Source organism: Notamacropus eugenii, chromosome 3 (assembly GCF_028372415.1).
Source record: "Notamacropus eugenii isolate mMacEug1 chromosome 3, mMacEug1.pri_v2, whole genome shotgun sequence".
Classification (NCBI taxonomy): domain Eukaryota; kingdom Metazoa; phylum Chordata; class Mammalia; order Diprotodontia; family Macropodidae; genus Notamacropus; species Notamacropus eugenii.
The window spans coordinates 398,261,383-398,280,572 of NC_092874.1; the positions used below are offsets into that span (position 1 = coordinate 398,261,383).

General features: G+C 41.4%; 1 protein-coding gene across 4 annotated transcripts in view; it reads right to left on the reverse strand.

Moving 5' to 3' along the window:
• Positions 1 to 2,363: 2,363 nt before the first annotated feature.
• Positions 2,364 to 19,190, reverse strand: part of REXO5 (RNA exonuclease 5) — a 36,826-nt gene continuing 19,999 nt past the window's right edge. For 3 of the 4 annotated variants that reach the window (XM_072597928.1, XM_072597929.1, XM_072597927.1), the window contains 12 exons: positions 18,945 to 19,083; positions 18,701 to 18,795; positions 17,862 to 17,964; positions 14,176 to 14,321; positions 12,915 to 13,035; positions 12,160 to 12,270; positions 11,865 to 12,002; positions 9,326 to 9,418; positions 8,355 to 8,574; positions 7,906 to 8,111; positions 7,036 to 7,154; positions 2,364 to 3,311 (listed from right to left, as the gene is read on the reverse strand). In XM_072597928.1, the coding sequence (XP_072454029.1) occupies positions 3,233 to 3,311; positions 7,036 to 7,154; positions 7,906 to 8,111; positions 8,355 to 8,574; positions 9,326 to 9,418; positions 11,865 to 12,002; positions 12,160 to 12,270; positions 12,915 to 13,035; positions 14,176 to 14,321; positions 17,862 to 17,964; positions 18,701 to 18,795; positions 18,945 to 19,083 (1,570 nt within the window). In that variant the 3' untranslated portion in view covers positions 2,364 to 3,232. Of the gene's footprint in view, positions 3,312 to 7,035; positions 7,264 to 7,905; positions 8,112 to 8,354; positions 8,575 to 9,325; positions 9,419 to 11,864; positions 12,003 to 12,159; positions 12,271 to 12,914; positions 13,036 to 14,175; positions 14,322 to 17,861; positions 17,965 to 18,700; positions 18,796 to 18,944; positions 19,084 to 19,190 lie in introns of those variants that run through there. The other variant, XM_072597931.1, reaches the window with a different exon arrangement.

Below are 19,190 nucleotides of genomic sequence, written 5' to 3' on the forward strand. Positions count from 1 at the left end.
CCAGGACTCTGTATGCTGCTGCTCTCCAAATTTTTTTGCTTCTCTCAGGAATCATGGGTAAGAAAGACAGGTTCCTTTCTTTGCCCATTCCACAAAAGTATCTCCTTTTTCTCTCTGAGGATTTTTTGTTTTGTTACAAGAAATATAAGCACTACGGGGGAAATTTGTGGGAATGGAGAAGAGGCAAGAGTACCATAATGCAAGGAGTAAGATACTTGTGCTACAAAGGTTTTTTAAGAGTTATTCCTAATGTGACATACCAACCATCTCTTCTCCAATCCATTTTTCACACATCTGACAAACTGACATTCCTTAAACATAGGCCGGACATCATTTCTCTACCCAAGAAGCTTCAGTTGCTTCCAGGATAAAATACAAATCCCCTAGTTTGTATTTAAAGACCTGTAGTAAGGTAATGGAAAAGCACACCAGAATTAGAGATGGAGGACATGAGTTCGAATCCTGCCTCTCACCACTTGTATGACCTTGGTCAAGTCATTTATCCTCTGGGAGACCATGTCTCTTCACCCATAAAAAAGAGGGGGTTAGACTAGATAGCCTTCCAGTTTCAAATAAATGGATCTTACAGCACAGTCCAACCTATCTTTTCCAATCTGGTTACATCCCTTCACACTCAAAACTGGCCTGGCTCTTCTCTGCATACAATGGTCTATCTGCCATTTCCATACCTTTGCATAGGTGGTCCCATATACCTGCAATTCCCTTCCCCTCCCCTTTCCAGAGCCTCTGGAATCCTTCACCTATGACCTACTACAAGTCCTTCCTGATTGAAGTGCATTGCCTTGCAAGTGCAGTTACTTCATGCTTACTTAGTTGTTTACATGTTGTTTCTCTGTAAACCCTGACGGTGAAAGCAGTTTAATTTTTGTCTTTGTATCTACACACCGGCTACAGTGTTTCATATACAGTAGGTCATAATAAATACTTGAAGTAACTCCAGAACATCCCCTACCCCAGTCCTTTTCTCCTTCATTCTGACTCTTAATGTTAGCTCAGTTTTTTACCGCAGTTAGGAATGGTTAGTAAGCATTCCAACACTTACTTTTCTGAGGTTTCCCTGATTAAAACTGTAGGTCTAGGGACACCTTGGTCCAATGGTTTTCTCACAATATTCCCTAGACCTGCTTGATCATGGATCTGGTTAGATTTTCCTCATCTCTTCTCCCACCTTTCCTTATGGCCCCTCCAACCCAATGAGCACATTCCTCATTGGTCCCTGCTCTTCTGCCTTTGTGTTTCTCATATTTCATCCCTTACCCTAACCGTGGGATGGATACATCCTACAAACTTTGTCTTAGTTCTCCAACCTTCTCCTCCTTGCCCTGTCTGCTCCATTGACACTGGACCACCCTTCTTTAGGCGACATGGTACGTACCAACCTAGACCTCTTTCCTCCCACCTCTCCTTGATATCTTCCCCATCACATCACACCTGACTTCTTCACAGAAGCCACCCTAAGTGTTTTCTTCCTCTCAAACTTCCTGCTTCTTCCCTCCCTTGAGTGCCCCTGCCTTTACTGGAAAAGAATACCTAGCACAAGAGCCCTCTCCTCCTCTTCTCTTCATCTCTAAAGACATCATCTTCTCTTTTCCTTAGTCTGACAGACAACCCTTCTTCCTGTCCAGGACTATCCTTTATGTGTGTACATCCCCTCCCACCTCTCACCTTGATTACTGCAATAGCTTCCTACCCTCATCTTTCTCCATTCTAGTCTATCCTGTGTTGTAACCAAAGTAATTTTCTACAGATCTGCCCCTATGACTCACACAGTCACTCAACCCAAATGCCTGGAATGCACTCCCTCCATCCCTCCACCTTAGAAAGTCACTCTCTTCTTTTCAGATGCAGCCGAAGTACCATCTTCTATATCTAACCTTTCCAAATCCTCCCAACTGCTAGTGCCCTCCCTCTCCTATTACCTTGTATTTAATGTGTCTATATATTTATTTGCTCTGTATTTATGCTATATATAGTCACAGATTTCCTTGCTGTCTCCCCCATTTGAACATAAGCTCACTGTGAGCAGGGACTGTTTCGTTCTTTGTACTTGCATCACCAGTACCTAACACAGCCAGGTGGCTTCATGGATAGAATAGGCCTGGAGTCAAGAACCAAGTTCAAATTTGACCTCAAATGCTTATTTAGCTATGTGCCCCTGCACAAGTCAATTAACCTCTGCCTGCCTTGTTTTCCTCAAATCTAAAGTGAAGACAATAAAAGTAGCCACTTCCCAGGGTTATTGTGAGGATCAAATGAGTTAATAATTGTAAAGTGACTGGCACATAGTAAGTGAAATAACCAGTCATGGATTGAATAAACACTTGTACCTACTGTGTGCAAGATACTGTAACAGAAGCTCATTTTATTCAATTTCCAATTTAAAGAATTAGGTAGACATTTTTTTTTTTATTGATTTGATGTAAAACTAAGAAATTTTCAGGATGAAGATTATCAGGTGTTAGATCAGAGGTTTTGACCATTTTTGTCACTCACTTCTTTGGAATTCTGGTTAAACCCACAGACCCCTTAGAATGTTTTTAAATGCATAAAATATAATACAAAGGATTACAAAGGAAACCGAAGGTTAGTAAAAATAAAGATGTAATTTTTTTCCATCCAAGTTCACAGATCCCTCTGAGGTCTGTGGATCCCAGGTTAAAAACATCTGTTACACAGAGATACCCACCAGTGAAGTAGACTATTGTAGCCCAAGTTTTGTTGGAGACTAGACAAAAGAAGGGATTTTAGGATTTTTTTCCCATGTCTGGAGATTTTTATCATCCATTTATTATCATGGGGCTGAGGTTGTGCTGAGTTAGGAGAGAATTACAAAAGCATTCCCATTGCACAATGTGCCATGGATGCCTTGGACCTGGCTACTATTTAATACCTTCTTCAAAAGGTTTATGTACCAAGTCTTTTAGATTTCTTTCCCCTTGGCATATATATCCAATTTTATCATAGGATCTGCTTTACAGAAATCTGCCTTATAGTCACTTTCCTACAGAATACATTTTTCTCACAAACTGAGAAATAACTGATGTTAAAAGGATTTGTCTGTTTTTTTACCCAGCTTGTGCCATCCGTGTGTATGCACTGGCAGCTGAAGGCTGACAGATGTCATTCTCTTCTTTTCCAGTGTTGCTGAGGTGATGCTATGGAATGGGAAATGGTAGCGGGAAAGGAACTGTCAGTCCTGGCTGGAGACCCACTAAAGCACCTCTGGGGTGGCACTTTTTATATCATCATTTATTGATATTAACCCCAGCCCAGTTGATGATCCATGAACGCTGCAACAAACAAGAAAAATTGCAAGTTTTAGTCTGAAGGAAGCCTGATCTTTTCATAGGACTAGGCAGCTTACATTAGTACCAGTAAGTTTTCAAAAATAATGGTATGGATACTAAGGTCTTGGGGTATAAAGAGTGCAAACTTCTGGTGAATGGAAGTAGAGAATTGGTAGTCTGGATTCTGGAAGACTAATAGCTAAAGAACAATTGCTCTGCATACAACAGATGCTCAACAAATATTTTTAAAATCACATTAAAGATGGGAAATATAGGGAAAACCAACAGGTGGAAAAAAGGAAAGGTTGAGGTAAGAACTTATTGTTCAACCAGATGAGAAGTTTCTGAAAACCACGGTGGAGGGAGAGTACACAGGATCCCAGAGGATAAAAGGATCAAGGGTACCAGCTGGAACTATGAAGCTAGTGTTGTCTGCTGGCTGAGTGGGTAGGGAATGATTTTTCAGGTAGATTCAATTTCAGTTTTGTCTCTTTTGACCTGTGTAAGATGCACTAAGCCACTAAGAAAGCTCCTTCTGGGTGAATGCTGAGAATTGTGGCTCCTTAATAGTTTGCTTCTAAGGTTATTCTGGGTGGGAGGTCACGGGGCTCTAATTAATACCAAAGTGGAAAATGGAGAACAAGGCAAAAAACAGTTACACTGATCATTTTGCTTTCTAAAGCCAAAGGGAAATCTAAGCTATGGATAATCTGTATTCACTCAGTTCTGGGTGGAAAAAGAGCTGCTGTTGCTAGAAAGGCAAACTCGGCTCTCTGCAAGAATCATCACTATGCTGATCAATTACCCATAATTACTGAATGATGACCCTGGGACAGTACTGTGGCTTTAAAAGACTTTAAAGGCTTTATACAGAAAGCAGGGAAATGATTTAAAAATTCTGATGATTATAAAGTGGTAGAATGTTATAGAATGTTTTCTCCAAAATTAAAATGTGAAAAAAGTCAAACCAAACCAGGAAACAGATCCTCCCAAATTGATAAGCTAGTGACCTAAGCCTGGTCAAATCACTTTCCTCTCTGGGAACCATTTATAAAATGGAAATAAAGCCCACCCAGTTCTAAGATATGTAGTTAGAACATCCCTGGGAACCAGAAACGGCAACTGAAGGCTGAAAATGGAGAGAAGAGGAATGTTTCCTTAGGCAGGTGGCGTAATTTTTATTTAGTCCCATAAGGTCACATTAACCATGAGCTATGTTTTGTACATTTTTCTGAATACCATCTTCCTCCTGTTCCTCATTGATAGCTGTAGCCAATTTAAAGGAGAACATCAGCGTAATTTTTCAAATAACATCCTGTGTAACACTTGTTTCTACTGTACATATGTAGTCTGAGCTCTACCAGTCAAGCAGGAATCATGAGCAGACCACAGCATGTCTCAGAGGCATCACAGGTATAGAGATTAAAGGGACCTCAGACACAATGTAGACTAACCTCCTCACTTTACATGAGGTTAAATGACTTATCCAAGGTCACACAGAGAGGGACAAAGGTGGAACTTAAAGCTAAGTCCTTCAACTCCAAATACAGTGTCTTTTTCTGTTGTACCACAATAAAAATCTGAACCTTCGTACCAACCAGGTCACAAGGAATTCTAATTCTCCCAGTTATGAAATGAACTAGTAATAGGGATTGAAAAGATGAGGAATGTCTTCATTCTTCCTTTCCAAACTTGGGCTGAGTGGCAGCTAGCTGTCTACGCACCATGCCATCCAGTCTAGCTAAAGCCATTCCAGACTGTGGGTCCTATACCCTGCACAAAACATGTCATGCCTGGGACCTTGCACACCTTGTCAGGATGGCCAATCTGGCAAATTTAGGGCTGGGAAAGAGAAGCTGCTGAAATATGAATGTGAACAAAGAGAAAGTTTGAGGGCTGATAGGGCCTGAGTTGGGCTGGAAGGTACTTTTAGAAAAGTGAGGGAAGGGACCTGGATGCTAGCAGATTGTATCAAGTATGGCCTGCGGATAGAAAACAAGAGCATTCAACAGGAAAATCTCCCTCCCTTTCCCATTTTCCCAAGGGAGAGAACACCCCCACCTCCACCCCCACACACACTCTCTCTCTCTCTCTCTCTCTTTCCCCTCCCTCCTTTCCTCTCTCCCTCCTTCTTTCTCTCTCATTCACTCACACAAAGCACTCCTGATTTACTGTGAAGGGATGGTGCACTCTAGTGGCCAGAGCAAAAGATCTGGTCCCATCTGCACTCTATTACCAACCTGCACAATTCAGAAGGCACCTCAAAGCGCATTGAGTCTGGCCCTTCTTAACTAACTAGGAATCCCTTCTAGAGTAGTCTCAATAGGTGGCCACCTCTGCTTGAAGACCTCCAATGTGTGGGAACTCACGACCTCCTGAGGCCTGAGAGGAAAAGAAGGGGTATTTTTTTCCCCCTTCATCACCTTGAAGGTGTCTGGACCTTTGTCTTTAAATTAGGAAGAAGTTATGTCTCTGAGAGAAAAGAAAAACCCCCTCAGTGTGGGGCTGGTTTTAGAAGTTTAGCTCATGATAACATGGGGTGAGCCTTCTGTCATGGGGTGGAGAAAACAGCATCCTCAAATCCTTTCACATGAGAAGAGCTGGCAATCAGCTGTCCAAAACAGCAATGAATTGGCATTAGGAGAACAAGTTCTCAACCAGGTTGAGGTTTCTCTTGTCCTCACAACCTAGCTCCAATGCCTCCCCCTCTCTCTCTCTGTGGAAAAATCTCCTTTGCTAGACTATCTTCTATAACATGCTCCCCAACTGTGGGTGTATCCTAAAGCTCTTTCTTGGCCCTCTTCTTTTATCCCTTGGAGACCATTATCCCCTCCCATGGATTTAATTACTGTCTCTATGCACATGACTCCTAGCCCATCCATTTCCTCAGCACCAGCCCCATGTCTCTATCTACTGCCTGAATCTTTCATAGTGGATGTCCTGCAGTCATCAGACATGTCCAAGGCTGACCTCATCCTCTTTATTTATGACAAGGGTACAACCATTCTTTCACTCACCTGGGTCTGCCATTTGGGTTTTTATCCCTTTCAGCTCACTCTCCCTCAGCTCACATACCCAACCAATTGGTGAATCCTGTATTTACCTCCAAATACTTGTCACGTCCTTCTCTTTACTCCCATGGCTCTCACACTAGGTCAGGTCCTCCACATCTCTCCCCTGGACAACTGTAATAGCCTCCTAATCGTACATAACTGCCAGAATGATCACTTCCCTCTTTACTACACTCCCTATTGACTCTAGGATCAAACATAAGTTCCTTCAAAACCAGTCCCCTCTCTGTTTACCCAGCTTTACTCCCCATGATCCTGCCTTGCTGTGGCCTTCCTGCTATTCCCTCAAAGACAACACTCCCTCTCCCATCTCCTCAGCTTTGTCCTGCCAAGCCCCTATCTGGAATGTACTCCCTCCTCCTCACTCCTACTTCTCCAACTGGCCAAGTGACCCCTTCTCCATGAAGTCTTTCCTGACTCCCCCATTGGTGCCGTGCTATTTCCACCCCTCCCCCACCAAATTTACTTGTATTTCTTTTGTATCTACTTATTGATGTACCTGTTATCTTCCCTGACAGAATGTCAGCTCCCTGAGGGCAAGGGTTGTTTCAGCCAGCTCTGCTGGGCACTTGGGACATGATGGACAGACGAGTCAATTGTGCCTTAGTGGTTCATGCAGGATTAGAGTTTCCCATGCCCAGCCTCTGCCCATTTACCTCTTAGTTCCTGGAAGGAGGACGATGCATAGAGTACCGGGGGGCAGCCTCCCATGGAGCTTCTGGATCCTCTCATCTAACCGACTCATGGCTACCTTCAGTTCTTCTCCCTGTGGTGACTGGGCAAGCCCATCAGAAACAGATATAAGTTCTGGGGCTTAGGGTGCTCTCATCTGGCTATCATGAAGTTTTTCTCCCAATGGCAAAGGGGGGAAAGAGATGGAAACACTGTATATGGGCAGAAAAACAAGGGTGTCAGGCCTTTCCAGAGCTGAGAGAAAGCGGGGGGGTCTCTTCCCCTTCTCCCATCCTAAGCCAGTTTAGGATCACTTCAGCCTGCATGTATCCTAGACAACGACCCTGACATATCAGCATGGGGGAGAAATTAGCAGAAATCTACTGTGCATTCTTTATAGTGAAGCAGAAAACACTGGCTGACAAAAGCAAGAAGACTTAGGTCCTGGTCCTAGCTGTGTAACCTTCCATGAAACCCCCAAATATTTCAAGGTCTCTATTTCGTTATCTGTAAAATGAGTGGTGGTCCCCTGAGTATTCTATGACTTGTTTTGCCTGTCAACTCTCTTCATTCTCTCATGAGCTGGGATCAACAACATACGCACTGAAAGAATATTGGGGTAAGAGAAGACAATGGGGAAATCAGTGGTACTGGGAGAAGGAAGCATAATGAGTGAGGACAGGTGCAAAGATATAAAAACAATGGAGGGGCCACTCTAGGATACAGAACAGTTGAAGATAACTGAGCAGGACATCTGTGATCTGATCTGCAGCAACTCCATTTAGGTGGGGTGCAGATGTGGCTCACCCTTGAGAGGGCTTTCTAACCAACAGAACTCTAGGGACATCAGCGACCTTATTTACTGAGGGAGATTTTTCCTTTGAAGCTAGTGGGACAACATCAAATGCTTGTGGGCTTCCTGGGTCAGGGCAGGAGTGACAGATCCATTCGTGGAGGTGGCTGGGGGTCAGGGCTCTTCTGCACACCAGCTTCCAGTTGAGGCCAGTTGGGCCCTGCAGAATTTTCAGGGCACTGTGGGCACATTCAGAGCTTCTAAATTCTGGAAGTAAAAACACAATATATTAATAGTAGCCAGAAAACACTAGCATTCAGGATACCAAAGTTCATCAGGCCCAAACCACTGGCCTCTGTGTGGGTCAAGCTTCAGTACTGCTCTCTGCCTTCCATCTAATGACCTCCTCTCCTCAATTACATGCACCACCATTAATGTTCTTGGCTCCCCTGCCCCTCCTCCTCACATCCCTGATCTCTCCAAAGCCAAATGAAGTTGACAGAGACTCACTCAGGAAGCAATACTTCTTGTGTTTTTTGCTTTGAGGATCCACAGGCAAAAAGACAGCTTCCAGATTGGGCAAGAGACTAAATTTCTGGAACATATCCTCTTCAGTATAGCTCTCCTTCATTCCATTCACATAAATGGTACTTTCATTCTCTGGGTCTCTCTCCAGGGAGCTCACCATGGTGTCACAGTCCAGAGTGAGTTCCTGCACTGGCCTCTGCACCTGGAACAGAACAAGATGAAGGCTGATGAATTTTACCCATTTGTTTACCCATCAGACTTAAGCAATTTCCAAAGGCTGCCCATCTAAATCTACTAATCTTCTAGTTAAAAGGGGGAAGGGGCCTATGTTTGGTTCTTTCCATCCAATCAGAAAGAGCCACTCAGAGCCCTAACAAGTAACAAGGAAGACAAGATAGGTACATATTCAACTTGGTAATAAGTTAACAACAATAGCTGATATTTTCAAAGCACTTCCATTTGAGCCTCAAAACCACTCTGAAGTTGATCTATAGCTAATAATATCTCCATTTTACAAATGAAGAAACTGAAATTCAGCTTAAATGACTTGCTCATAGTCCCAAAGCTGGTATCAGCAAATAATAGGTACTTAATAAATGCACACAGAATTAAGTTAAACCAGGTATTCCTGTCTCCAAACCCAAAACACTACCCATCATGAATGTGGTTAACTGATCAAGGTCTCCATTTCTGAAGAAGACTGCTAATTATGTTACTCTACTGATACTTTTCTACTGCAGGAATGGGCAAGATACCTATTCCCATGTATGTTCTGTGTCTTCACACTAGAGCTGGCCTAGCATTAATGAGCACCACACTATGCAAGTCACTGTGGCACCTGGACTAGCAGTGTGCATTCCCCACAACATGTTCCTAAAGACGGCTTGAAGAATGCATGCAGGTAGGAGGTCTTGTTTCCTGTTTGCATTCACCAGTTCTCACATGCTCTCTACCTTGATCCGGGCCCCTTGGACACATGCACCATTCAAGGTCTCTATGGTCAGCTGGGCGGCTTCCAGTATTCCATACTGGATGCAAACATAGGGCTGCAAAAAGAGAAGACACTCAGAATCAACTTTGCTTCTAGGCTTCAAATGACTGTCCCTCCACTTTTCGCTGTAGGAACTAAGGAAATATTTTAGGTGAATCATGTCAATCAAGAACACCAAGAGCAACTACAAGTATTATAATATGGGCAGAGCTTGATGGTTTTTCTGGCCTGTTTTTGATGGGGTCATCATATTCCACTTTCTGGGTCTTCAACTCTGTAAATCTGGGATGTGTACATTTCTACTCAGCCATAATTAAAATGGGGGAAACGGAGTCATATTAGTTAAATTTGAATGAGATTAATTTATAAGTCAGAATGCAAGTTTGCTAACCTTCAATGGGAAATAAACCATGGCATAATTCCCTTCCTGGAGGAAGCACGTATCAGAACACTGCTCTCAAGGAGCAGAAAATAAGGGGAACATGAACAAAAAAATAGCTATTATACAAAAGAAGAGATAGAGCCCAGTGTTAGCCCTCTCCCATCTTATCTTCTATCTGATGCCCACCTTCAGGGTTCCCTCTCCCCATTCCCTAAAACGCTCACAATCCTATGCTCTCCTTCAGTATTGTTTATTTAGCTTCTACCCTTAAAACACTATCTTGTGATAGTGGAATTTCAGAGGAGTTTTTTAATTTATTGCATGCTGTCTGATAGACTTAAGTCACTGTCACCAAGCACCAGCCTCACTAAGAGATGGACATCCCCAGCATGGCCACAGCAGTGAAAATTGTTTACTAAGTTGCAGAAGGGATAGAGTCTATGTTGATGAAGGGGAGATACAACCAGGAAAGCAAACATTTAAAAATGCTTGAAGCTGAAGTATAGTTTAGCTTGGTGGCTTTCCAAGGTGGTAAGGGAGGTTTTTTCTCTCTGTGTATATATATAAAACACACACACACATACACACAGTACACATATTTGTGTGTGTGAAGTGTATATATACACACATGCCTGGCACATAGTAAATGCTACATAAATGTTAGCTATTATTATTGTTATTTTATTTATGAAATAATTTCTAAGGGTGGATTACTTTTTCAAGGGTTTTCACAGATGTTCTGTGAATTCATGGTAGACATGAATTCTTGTTATCCCAATCTCAGCTTTAGGGTCTTAGCTCTTCTAACCTTTATCTTCTGGCCCTGGGAAGTTAGTACCAGAAAGGGTGTGTGGCACAGGGGAAAGAAAATTACAACTGGAATTATAAAATAAGAATCTAAGTCCTGACTCTGCCCTCTAGTAGATGTATATGCAACCTCACAGAATCTGCTCATCTGTAAAATGGGGATAATAATACTGACATGACATTTCACAGAATCATTATAAGGACAGAATGAGATAATAGAGCTCAAAATGCCATGCAAATGTAAAAACAATAGACTTGCATGCTATTCACAAAAATGAGCCAGTGGTCCTGGCTCAGCTACTGTAATCACTTAGTCTTTGGCAACTGCTTTTTCTGCAGAGTTGCTATGGCTGCCACCAGAAAGTAACATTCTTGGCTTTGTAAAAAACTCTTCATGACTGTATGGAGCCTTTCTACCTGAATCCCCAAATGTCACTGATTCTTTGTTATTATTCAAGCTGTTTCTTCTTTCACTGACAAAGACAGTGGTAAGCTACAGAGAAAGAGGCAGTGTAGTATCCTAGATACAGCTGAACTTGATTGTTAGGGAGACCTGGGTTCAAATCCTACCTCTGATTTATACTGGCTGTGAATATATCATTCGTCTCTCAGCATCCCAGGCAATTCTCTCAGACTATGTAAATTGTGGAGCAAATGACAATCTACATTGGCAGAGTGTTTTTACACCAAAGAAATCACAGGTCTAATCCAAAAATCCAGGGAGAGTAACACTTTTGTATCTACCATCAAGCTAAGTGTAGTAAGCATAGTCTTTTCTCAAGGCAGGAGAGATCTCACTCTAAAGATCATTTTCAAAACCCTTTTTAATTTTTTAAAATTCTCTACAATAAATTTATAGAATCATAGAGATGGAGGAGACTTTTGAAGCAATCAGTTCAATCTATACCTGAAAAAGTTATCTACAAATGGTGATCTAGCCTTTAAATACTGGTGAAGGGGTAGCATCTCCTACCTCTTGAGCAAGTCCATTCCATTTTTAGACTGCTCCAGTTACAGACATAGTTACATTCAACATTCCAGATGTGGTCTGACTTGATGTCATAATAGGACCTCTCTTCAAAGTATGGAATAACAAAAAAAGTGGCAAAAACTCTTCCCTTGTGGTCTAGTTACATTAAACCTGCATCCTTTCATCCTTGACATACAGAAAAGTGAAACTCAAAGTCACTTCCACCAGGACCATTGCTTCTTATCTGTGAAAGGTATACAGGTCATCTCCATCAGAGGTTTCCTTTTGTGGTTATCAATCTGTCCCAGTAGTGGCTGAAGAGTGATTCTCTTGGCTCTTTACCTCATCAGTTTCCAGAATGACTTCGAATGAACGGACAGGGCCAAAGCTTGCAAACAACTTCTTCAGAGGCTTGAGGCAAAAACTTCCCCCAAATGGTCCTGCATAGACAGTTGACATTTCTGCCCACTTGACTTTCAACTATAGGAAAAACAAAACAAAAAAACCCAAAGGGTCAACGTGGGAAAGCAAGAATACAGAGAGAATAAAGCCCCCAATTCACCCTCAGGAGATGCATCAGTTCACTTGATGAAATCTTAGCACCAAGAGAGTCTGGTTCAGCAGATAATCCCATTACCTTTTTATGCATCTCAACAGTGAGGCTGGGTGGAAGGGGATGTGGCCACTGTGAGAACTGGATGACGCTGAAGGATGACAGAGGGACCTCTGCTTGGGCTTGCTCAAGAACCTGTAAGAAATACAAGGCACTGAGAAGCAGGGAATGTGGGAGACAGGCCAAAGGACACTGACCATTTTTTATCTGAGATGAAATGTCTGAGACTTTAAAAAGCAATGATACCCCATGGTACCAGAGTGGATCCTCTGGCTTATTTCCATTTCTCAAATTCCCTAGATGGAGGGCAGTGGGTAGTATTTGCCCAGAAACTAGTCAGAATGATAAGTGTTCTCATATTCAACAAGTTCTTTGACACGTTTTCTGGGACAGCAGAGTTCAAAGAAGTTCAAAGTTCAAAGAAATCTTCCTTCATGTCACGTTAACACCTTTTATGGTCATATCCCTGCTACTGTCATTGACGGGGTAAAAAGCTGCCTATCTACCTACGTACATATATGGAGAAGCAGTGTGGAGGAGCGAATGTAGCACTGAACTGCAAGGCACAGGCTGGGCAATGTCTAATCCTTAGCTTTCTCGTTTGTCAAATAGCAGCACACACCCCGCAGCACTGTCAGGATCAAATAATCAAATAAGAGAGTCTACGTAAAGCCCTTTGGGTGATCCATCATCATTCTCATTATGACACATGAGGTGTTCTGGGGGAGGCTGTCACTCTGGAAAGGCTTCATTTCTAACAAGGAATCCACATCCCTTACCTCCTCATCAGAAGTGCACAGGATACTTTGACAGAATCTGGAAGATGTAAGTGTGCTGCCACCTGCCTCCTGGGACAGGAAGAGGAGTTTCTGACCAGCCAAGTCCAAACACTCTAAAATACTAATAGAGAAAGAATGATAATGAGAGCAGAAGGAGGAATGGAATATCCCTCTGAAGCCTTAATCAGCTCCCAGAAAGGCATTTATGTTATTGCAAAATATGAACTGACATTTATTTGCAATCTAGTCAATGTGATCAGGGCTAAGGCAGACTGAAGTGCAAGGAGCTGAGGCTCCTGGGTAGCGCATTAAACAGTCATGCTGGTCTCTCACCAGTTTTTTACTTGCCTTTATACAAATGCCTTTGAATGTGTAACTCTGAGTAGGACATAACTTGGGAACAACCATCAGATGTCAATAACAAAATGTGCTTAAAAACACACTTACTGAACTATCATTTTTACTGACAACTTTTTTACATGGCAGTCATTTGTGAATATGCCTCCTCCTCCTAGAACTGTATACAATACTATGTCCTGTAGCCCTTTATTTCTCTGATGAAAAGATGACAGATATGTTTCAGGACCTGTTCTCTGGGGTTGAACTGATGCTTATAGTTGCTCAGAATTTGGCTTTCTTTTAGAATTCTTTTCATTTACATTATTGTAGTCATTATACCTTTTTCCTACTGGTTCTGCCCTAGTCATCTGGCATGAATTTGGATGATCGTTTAAGAAACTATTTTCAGGAGATAATAACATTATAAGCAACCTGCAATAACTCTATGGGCCTAAGATCTAAAACTGTAAATCATCTAGTTCAAACCCCTTATCCTGTAAATAAGGAAACTGAGGGCAACAAAGGTGCCCAAGGTCACAAAGCTAATACATAATAGAATCAGGATGTCAACCTGAGTCCACTAATTCCAAATCCTGTGCTCTTTATTTTTTTCAATTAATATCCATCTTTCCACTTGGTTCCCTTCTTCCTCCCACTACTTCCTCTGGAGGAGGAGAAAGAAGAAAAAGAAACGATTATAACAAATACACAGTCAGGTAAAGCAAATCCCTACACGGCCATATCCAAAACCACCGCCCTGTTAGGAGGTGAGTGGAATGCTTTATTCATGTGTCCTCTAGAATCAGTATCCTTTCCACTATAAAATCCTGCTTTTCAACACCTTGGGAAACGACACAAAGTGGGTAGGTAATCTCCACCCTCATTCTACTTCTCCCCATTTGCCTAAGGATCAAAAAGTTACCCTGCATTCTTCTGCCATGTTGCATCTGTTGAGGGTCTCGCTTCTTTATAGGGTCCACTGGGGCACAAAGGCAATGTGTTTCTCTGTTTTGGACTTGCCAGAAATTGTTGGGAGTTAACTGCTGTATCCAGCTTCATCTCTGCAATCTTGAGGAAAGAAAGAGTGGGAAACCCACCAGTTTCTGGGATGTTTATTATAGAATAGTTTCTAGCTAGACAGCCTGCATTTTTTTTAAGTAAAAAAGGAAAAAGAAAAGGTGGTGGTGGGAGTGGGGTGGGAGGGAAGGAAGGATAAAGCAAACCAGAAAGGTTCAATGGATACCCCTTCTTTTTCAGACGCTGGGCTGACAACTCAACAGATGGTTTCTCATTTGCCTAACTAGAGATGCCAATCTGTCACAAGAAGCTCATGCTGTTACACATGTAAAGGAAATGCCAATGTAGGGCTCAGTGGAAAGGGATGCCAATTTTGGCTGGCTCATTGTTACTCTACAGTTAGTCACTTAAGATGTATTTTTGCACTGAATGTGCAACCAGGTTTCTGGGAGAGGAAACTTCTTCTCTTGGAAAACATAAGAAAATCCTTACTAGACTCACTTTTATAGCTTCAGAAAGAAAAACAAGTCTTATTTTGTTTAGTACTAGAAATGCCACTCTGTCCATTTGTAATACTTAAAACTTATCTGTTCTCGGTAGTTACTTTGGATGAGATACAAATTTGTGTCTCGCCTAAAAATCCTTTGGATTTCCAAACTCCCATTCTTAAAACTTTATTGGTATCTTCAATTTTTGTATCACCCTTTGCTTCTGAATATGTCCCTTCCTCTCCAGTGTGCCATCCCTTGAAATAAAGAAAAAGGAGGGAAAAAGCAGCTCACAAGACCCCCACATTATCAAGCAAGCCTACCGGTGTATGCAATATTCCACTTCTGTAAAGAAGGAAGGGAAAGTGAATGTTCAGATCTCTTCTTGGTCACTACAATTACAGAATTTGGCCAAACCCTACTCTAACTGTTCTTAGTTCTCCTCATGCTGCTGGTCTAATGTTGTACTGAGGTACAGTCTGATTTGACAAGAAGTGAGATGTGGCAGAAAGAAGGTAACTATCTACACAAAAGATATCCCCATATGAGGAATGGGAAAGATGCAGGTACCCAGCTGTGTGGTTTAGAAGCTCGTTCTCACAAGTCAGCACTGAGACACCTTCTGGCTCTATGTGGAACACAACTGTGGATCCTATCAAATGTGCTTATTTCCTATACCAGATGGAGCATCATTATAACCTGTAATGTTACTTTCCAAACTGGTCTTATAAGGTGTGCCTTCATTGGTAAGACTGCATCATAAGGTGGCCCCTTGTTACCTGATCCAACAAACAATGGAAGCATCCTCCCCTTCTATCTCTATCTGATAAGGTGGGCTTTCACCTTATTTTTTCTTAGGACCAGGCCTACATGATACTTCCTCACTATACCATTTCCACTTCAGTCCTCACCCTCAACTTTCCATCACCACAAACCACCTGGGACTTGAGTGTGTCTCCTAGCTCTGAGAGATGAGTTTTCATCTTTTCCTGCTCAGAACCAGTCATGCATGCTACTTTCTGGGCAATTCAATTCCACTCCCTTCCAACTGCCCAGGCATCCTTTAAGTCCCAATTAAAATCCTACTTCCTTCAGGAAGCCTTCCCCAACCCCTCCTAATTCTAGTTTCTTCCTTCGGTTAATTGTCTTCTTTTTTCTGCATACAGTTTGCTTTGCATAATATATTTTTTTGTATGTTGCATCCCCTATTAGATTGTGAACTCCTTGAGGACACCGACTGTCTTTTGTTTCTTTCTGTGAACAACACTGTTAAAACAAACAACTTTGAAAGACTTAACATAGCAGCAGCCATGATGAAGCATGCTGCCTACCTCCTGACAGAGAGGGGATGGACTCAAGGAGGAGACACACACACACATTTATGGGGGGAAAGGGGAATGGCCAATGCGGGAATTTACTTTGCTTGACTATGCTATTTGTTACAAGGGTTTTGTTTTTCTTTTATTTCAATGGGAGGGTAGGTGGAAGGGAGAGAAAAAACGTTTTTGATTAAAACAAAAAGGTATTTGTGCCAAGACCTGGGTTTACAGACACAAAAATGAAATACTCCCTTGTCCTCAAGTAATGTCCTATCAGGAAATATAGAGAATAGCTGATTGGTCTGTCTTACACTAAATGCTACTCTAAGATCAAGAGAATGATCCTAAGCTTCCTGAAAAGTGCTTAAAGAGATTTTTGTGGTTAACATAAAGCACCTTTACAAAATTTCTGTTCTAGTTTAAAAAACAAAGTTGATGAAACAGAAAAAGCGGCAATACAAAAGACAAAACAGATAATTACAATTACATGAAATTGCAATATTTTAATGCTAAAAAGCTCAATGCAACTAGGATAAGAGGAGATGACTGAGAAAAAAGTATTTTCAACAAATATGTCTGATAAGGAAGGGTCTGACATCCAAGATATATAAGAAATGACCTCTAGGTACATATGTATACACAAACAATAAACACACTACACACATACACACTCTATACACAGTACACAAAGCCAAGAGGTGTCACTTCCCACTCCTCCAGGGCTCTTAAGTTCCACTTTCTAGTCCAATGACCTTTTTTATGGCTCCTTGTCAAACACTGAACCTCCATTCCACCCCTGCCAGAAAGAACCCAGCCAGAATCCCAGTTCCACTGTCCCTCAGACCCAATTCCCACTTCTCAATGATGGCAGCAGGGCAGTCCCCTTCAGGATAAGGACTCTTGGGACTTTTAATTGACCTCCCATCATTTCTATGTATTTCACATCGAAAATTCCTTATATGTTGTCTCTCTCGATGAGAACTTAAGTTCCATGACTGTATTCTTTTGCTTTTGCATTCCCAGTTCTTGGCACATAGTAAGTGCTTATCAAATGTTTTTTCACTAATTAATTCAACTAACACAAATCCATAAGACCAAAAGCTGCTCCCTAATGGATAAGTGGTCAAAAGAAATGATCAAATAGTTCTCAAAAGAGGAACTGAAAACTGTCAACAATCGTATGAAAAACTGCTTCCAATAACTAATAAGAACAATGCAAATCAAAACAATTCAGAGTTTTAGCATATGCTTAACAAACTGGCAAAAATAAGAAAAGACAGAAATAGTCAATTTCAGAAGGGTTGTGGGAAAAAGCTGATACATTGCTAGTAGAACTGAACATTGTTCTAACTATTCTGGAAAGCAATTTGGAATTTTGCTAAGAAAGTGACTAAAATGTCCATATCCTTTGACTTGGGGAACCCAATGCTAGGTATATTCTCCACCACCCCCCCCCAAAATCAAAATTGAATTATCAAGATATAAGAATGTTCTTCCTTCCCCCTTTTTTTCAGCAGTAGGGGACTATGGGAGTGGAACACTACCTAAAATTTTATATCTGGTTGACATGTGAATAATGTTTCCTCACTGTTTTTTCCTCTTTTTGATAAAGAATGGTGCTCTGGGAGATAGAAGAGAAGCGAGGGAATGTATCAGGAAATTAAAGTGACATAAAATCAAAGCAGAGTGTACTAATTTTTTTTAAAAAGATAATGATTTACAATTTCACTCTAGTTTTAAAAAGCATATAAATATTAGTTAGACTTAAAGTACTAAGTACTAACCTTCCTTGGGCCATGTTTAATAAAATACTGAGCCAGTTCAAGGGTTGCAAGAGCATCTTCTATAGAATCATGGCCGACCTTGTCAGAGCACTGTATTTCCTTCCTAAAGGAAGTAAGAAAAAAAGAAAGATTATTAACACAGAATCACAGGCTAACATTTAGCAATAAAAGGTCCATGTTGAAGAAAGTCTCTCTGGCTGATGTTTTTTTCTGTGTTTTCTGGCTGCATGTGGAATCTCAGTGATTCAAATGAAATAACTAAAAGGGCCCACATCTACAGCAGGCATGTCAACAGATGCTGCTTGTCACAGTTTAGAGGCTGAAAATGGTGGGATTTTGAAATATTTTGTCAACTTTGATACTTCTTTTCCCCATCCAACTCAATCATAGTTCAGTCCCTTGTTGCCTACCCTAAAGGGTTCCCAAGAGATGCGTACAGCACTAAGCACAATTCACAGAAAAGATAATACAAAATGAGAGGTGCACATTTCCAATTCATTACATGAATCACATTGCACTGCTTTGGCAGCATAGCACAGTGAACAGAGAATAAGGGCTTGAGTCAGGAAGACTTTGGTTCAAATCCTGCCTCAGATACTTACTAGCTTTGTGACCTGGGCAAGTCATTTAACTTCTATATGGCTCAGTTTCCTCATGTGTAAGATGGGGATAAAATTAGCACAAGGAGTAAATGAGATAATATGTGTAAAGCACTTTACAAACCTTAAAGAGCTCTAAATTTGAGCAACAATTATTACTGGAGATATTCTGTCCTATTTGAATGTGTCAATACAGGTAATTACTGTAGTGTAAAACAACTCAAACTGTCATAAACTTACCCTAAAACAACCTTGGCTAAGAATTTGAGCTTAAACCTTCGTCCCAAATCTCTGACAAAAAGCAATGAAGTGTCAATAACATTGGGATGTATCATCTGTGGAAAGAAAAGAAAACCATTTTTCAACCTTCTAAAATAATAGATATATGGAGTGGTCAGGGGGGAGAGGGGTGAGAAAGGCAGAGGACAATAGAAGGACGAAACAGGACATAACAGAAAAATGGAGTCCACAAACAGATACACACTTGTAAGGCTTGAAGGTCTGCATTTAAGGAATGGCCCACTAGCACAGCATCTGGTGGGAGCAACTTCTTTAACTTGGCCTGGACATCTCTAAGTTTTGTGGTCACAGGTTTAAGAATCTTCCGTGTGATGCCTGAGAACCTTCCATAAAAGCAAAAAGATGGAGGCCGTGAGAGTAGCCAGTTCCATTCCCCACAGCTCTAACCTTGAAATGTTTCCTGAGAAAAGCATTATTACCACAGAGACAG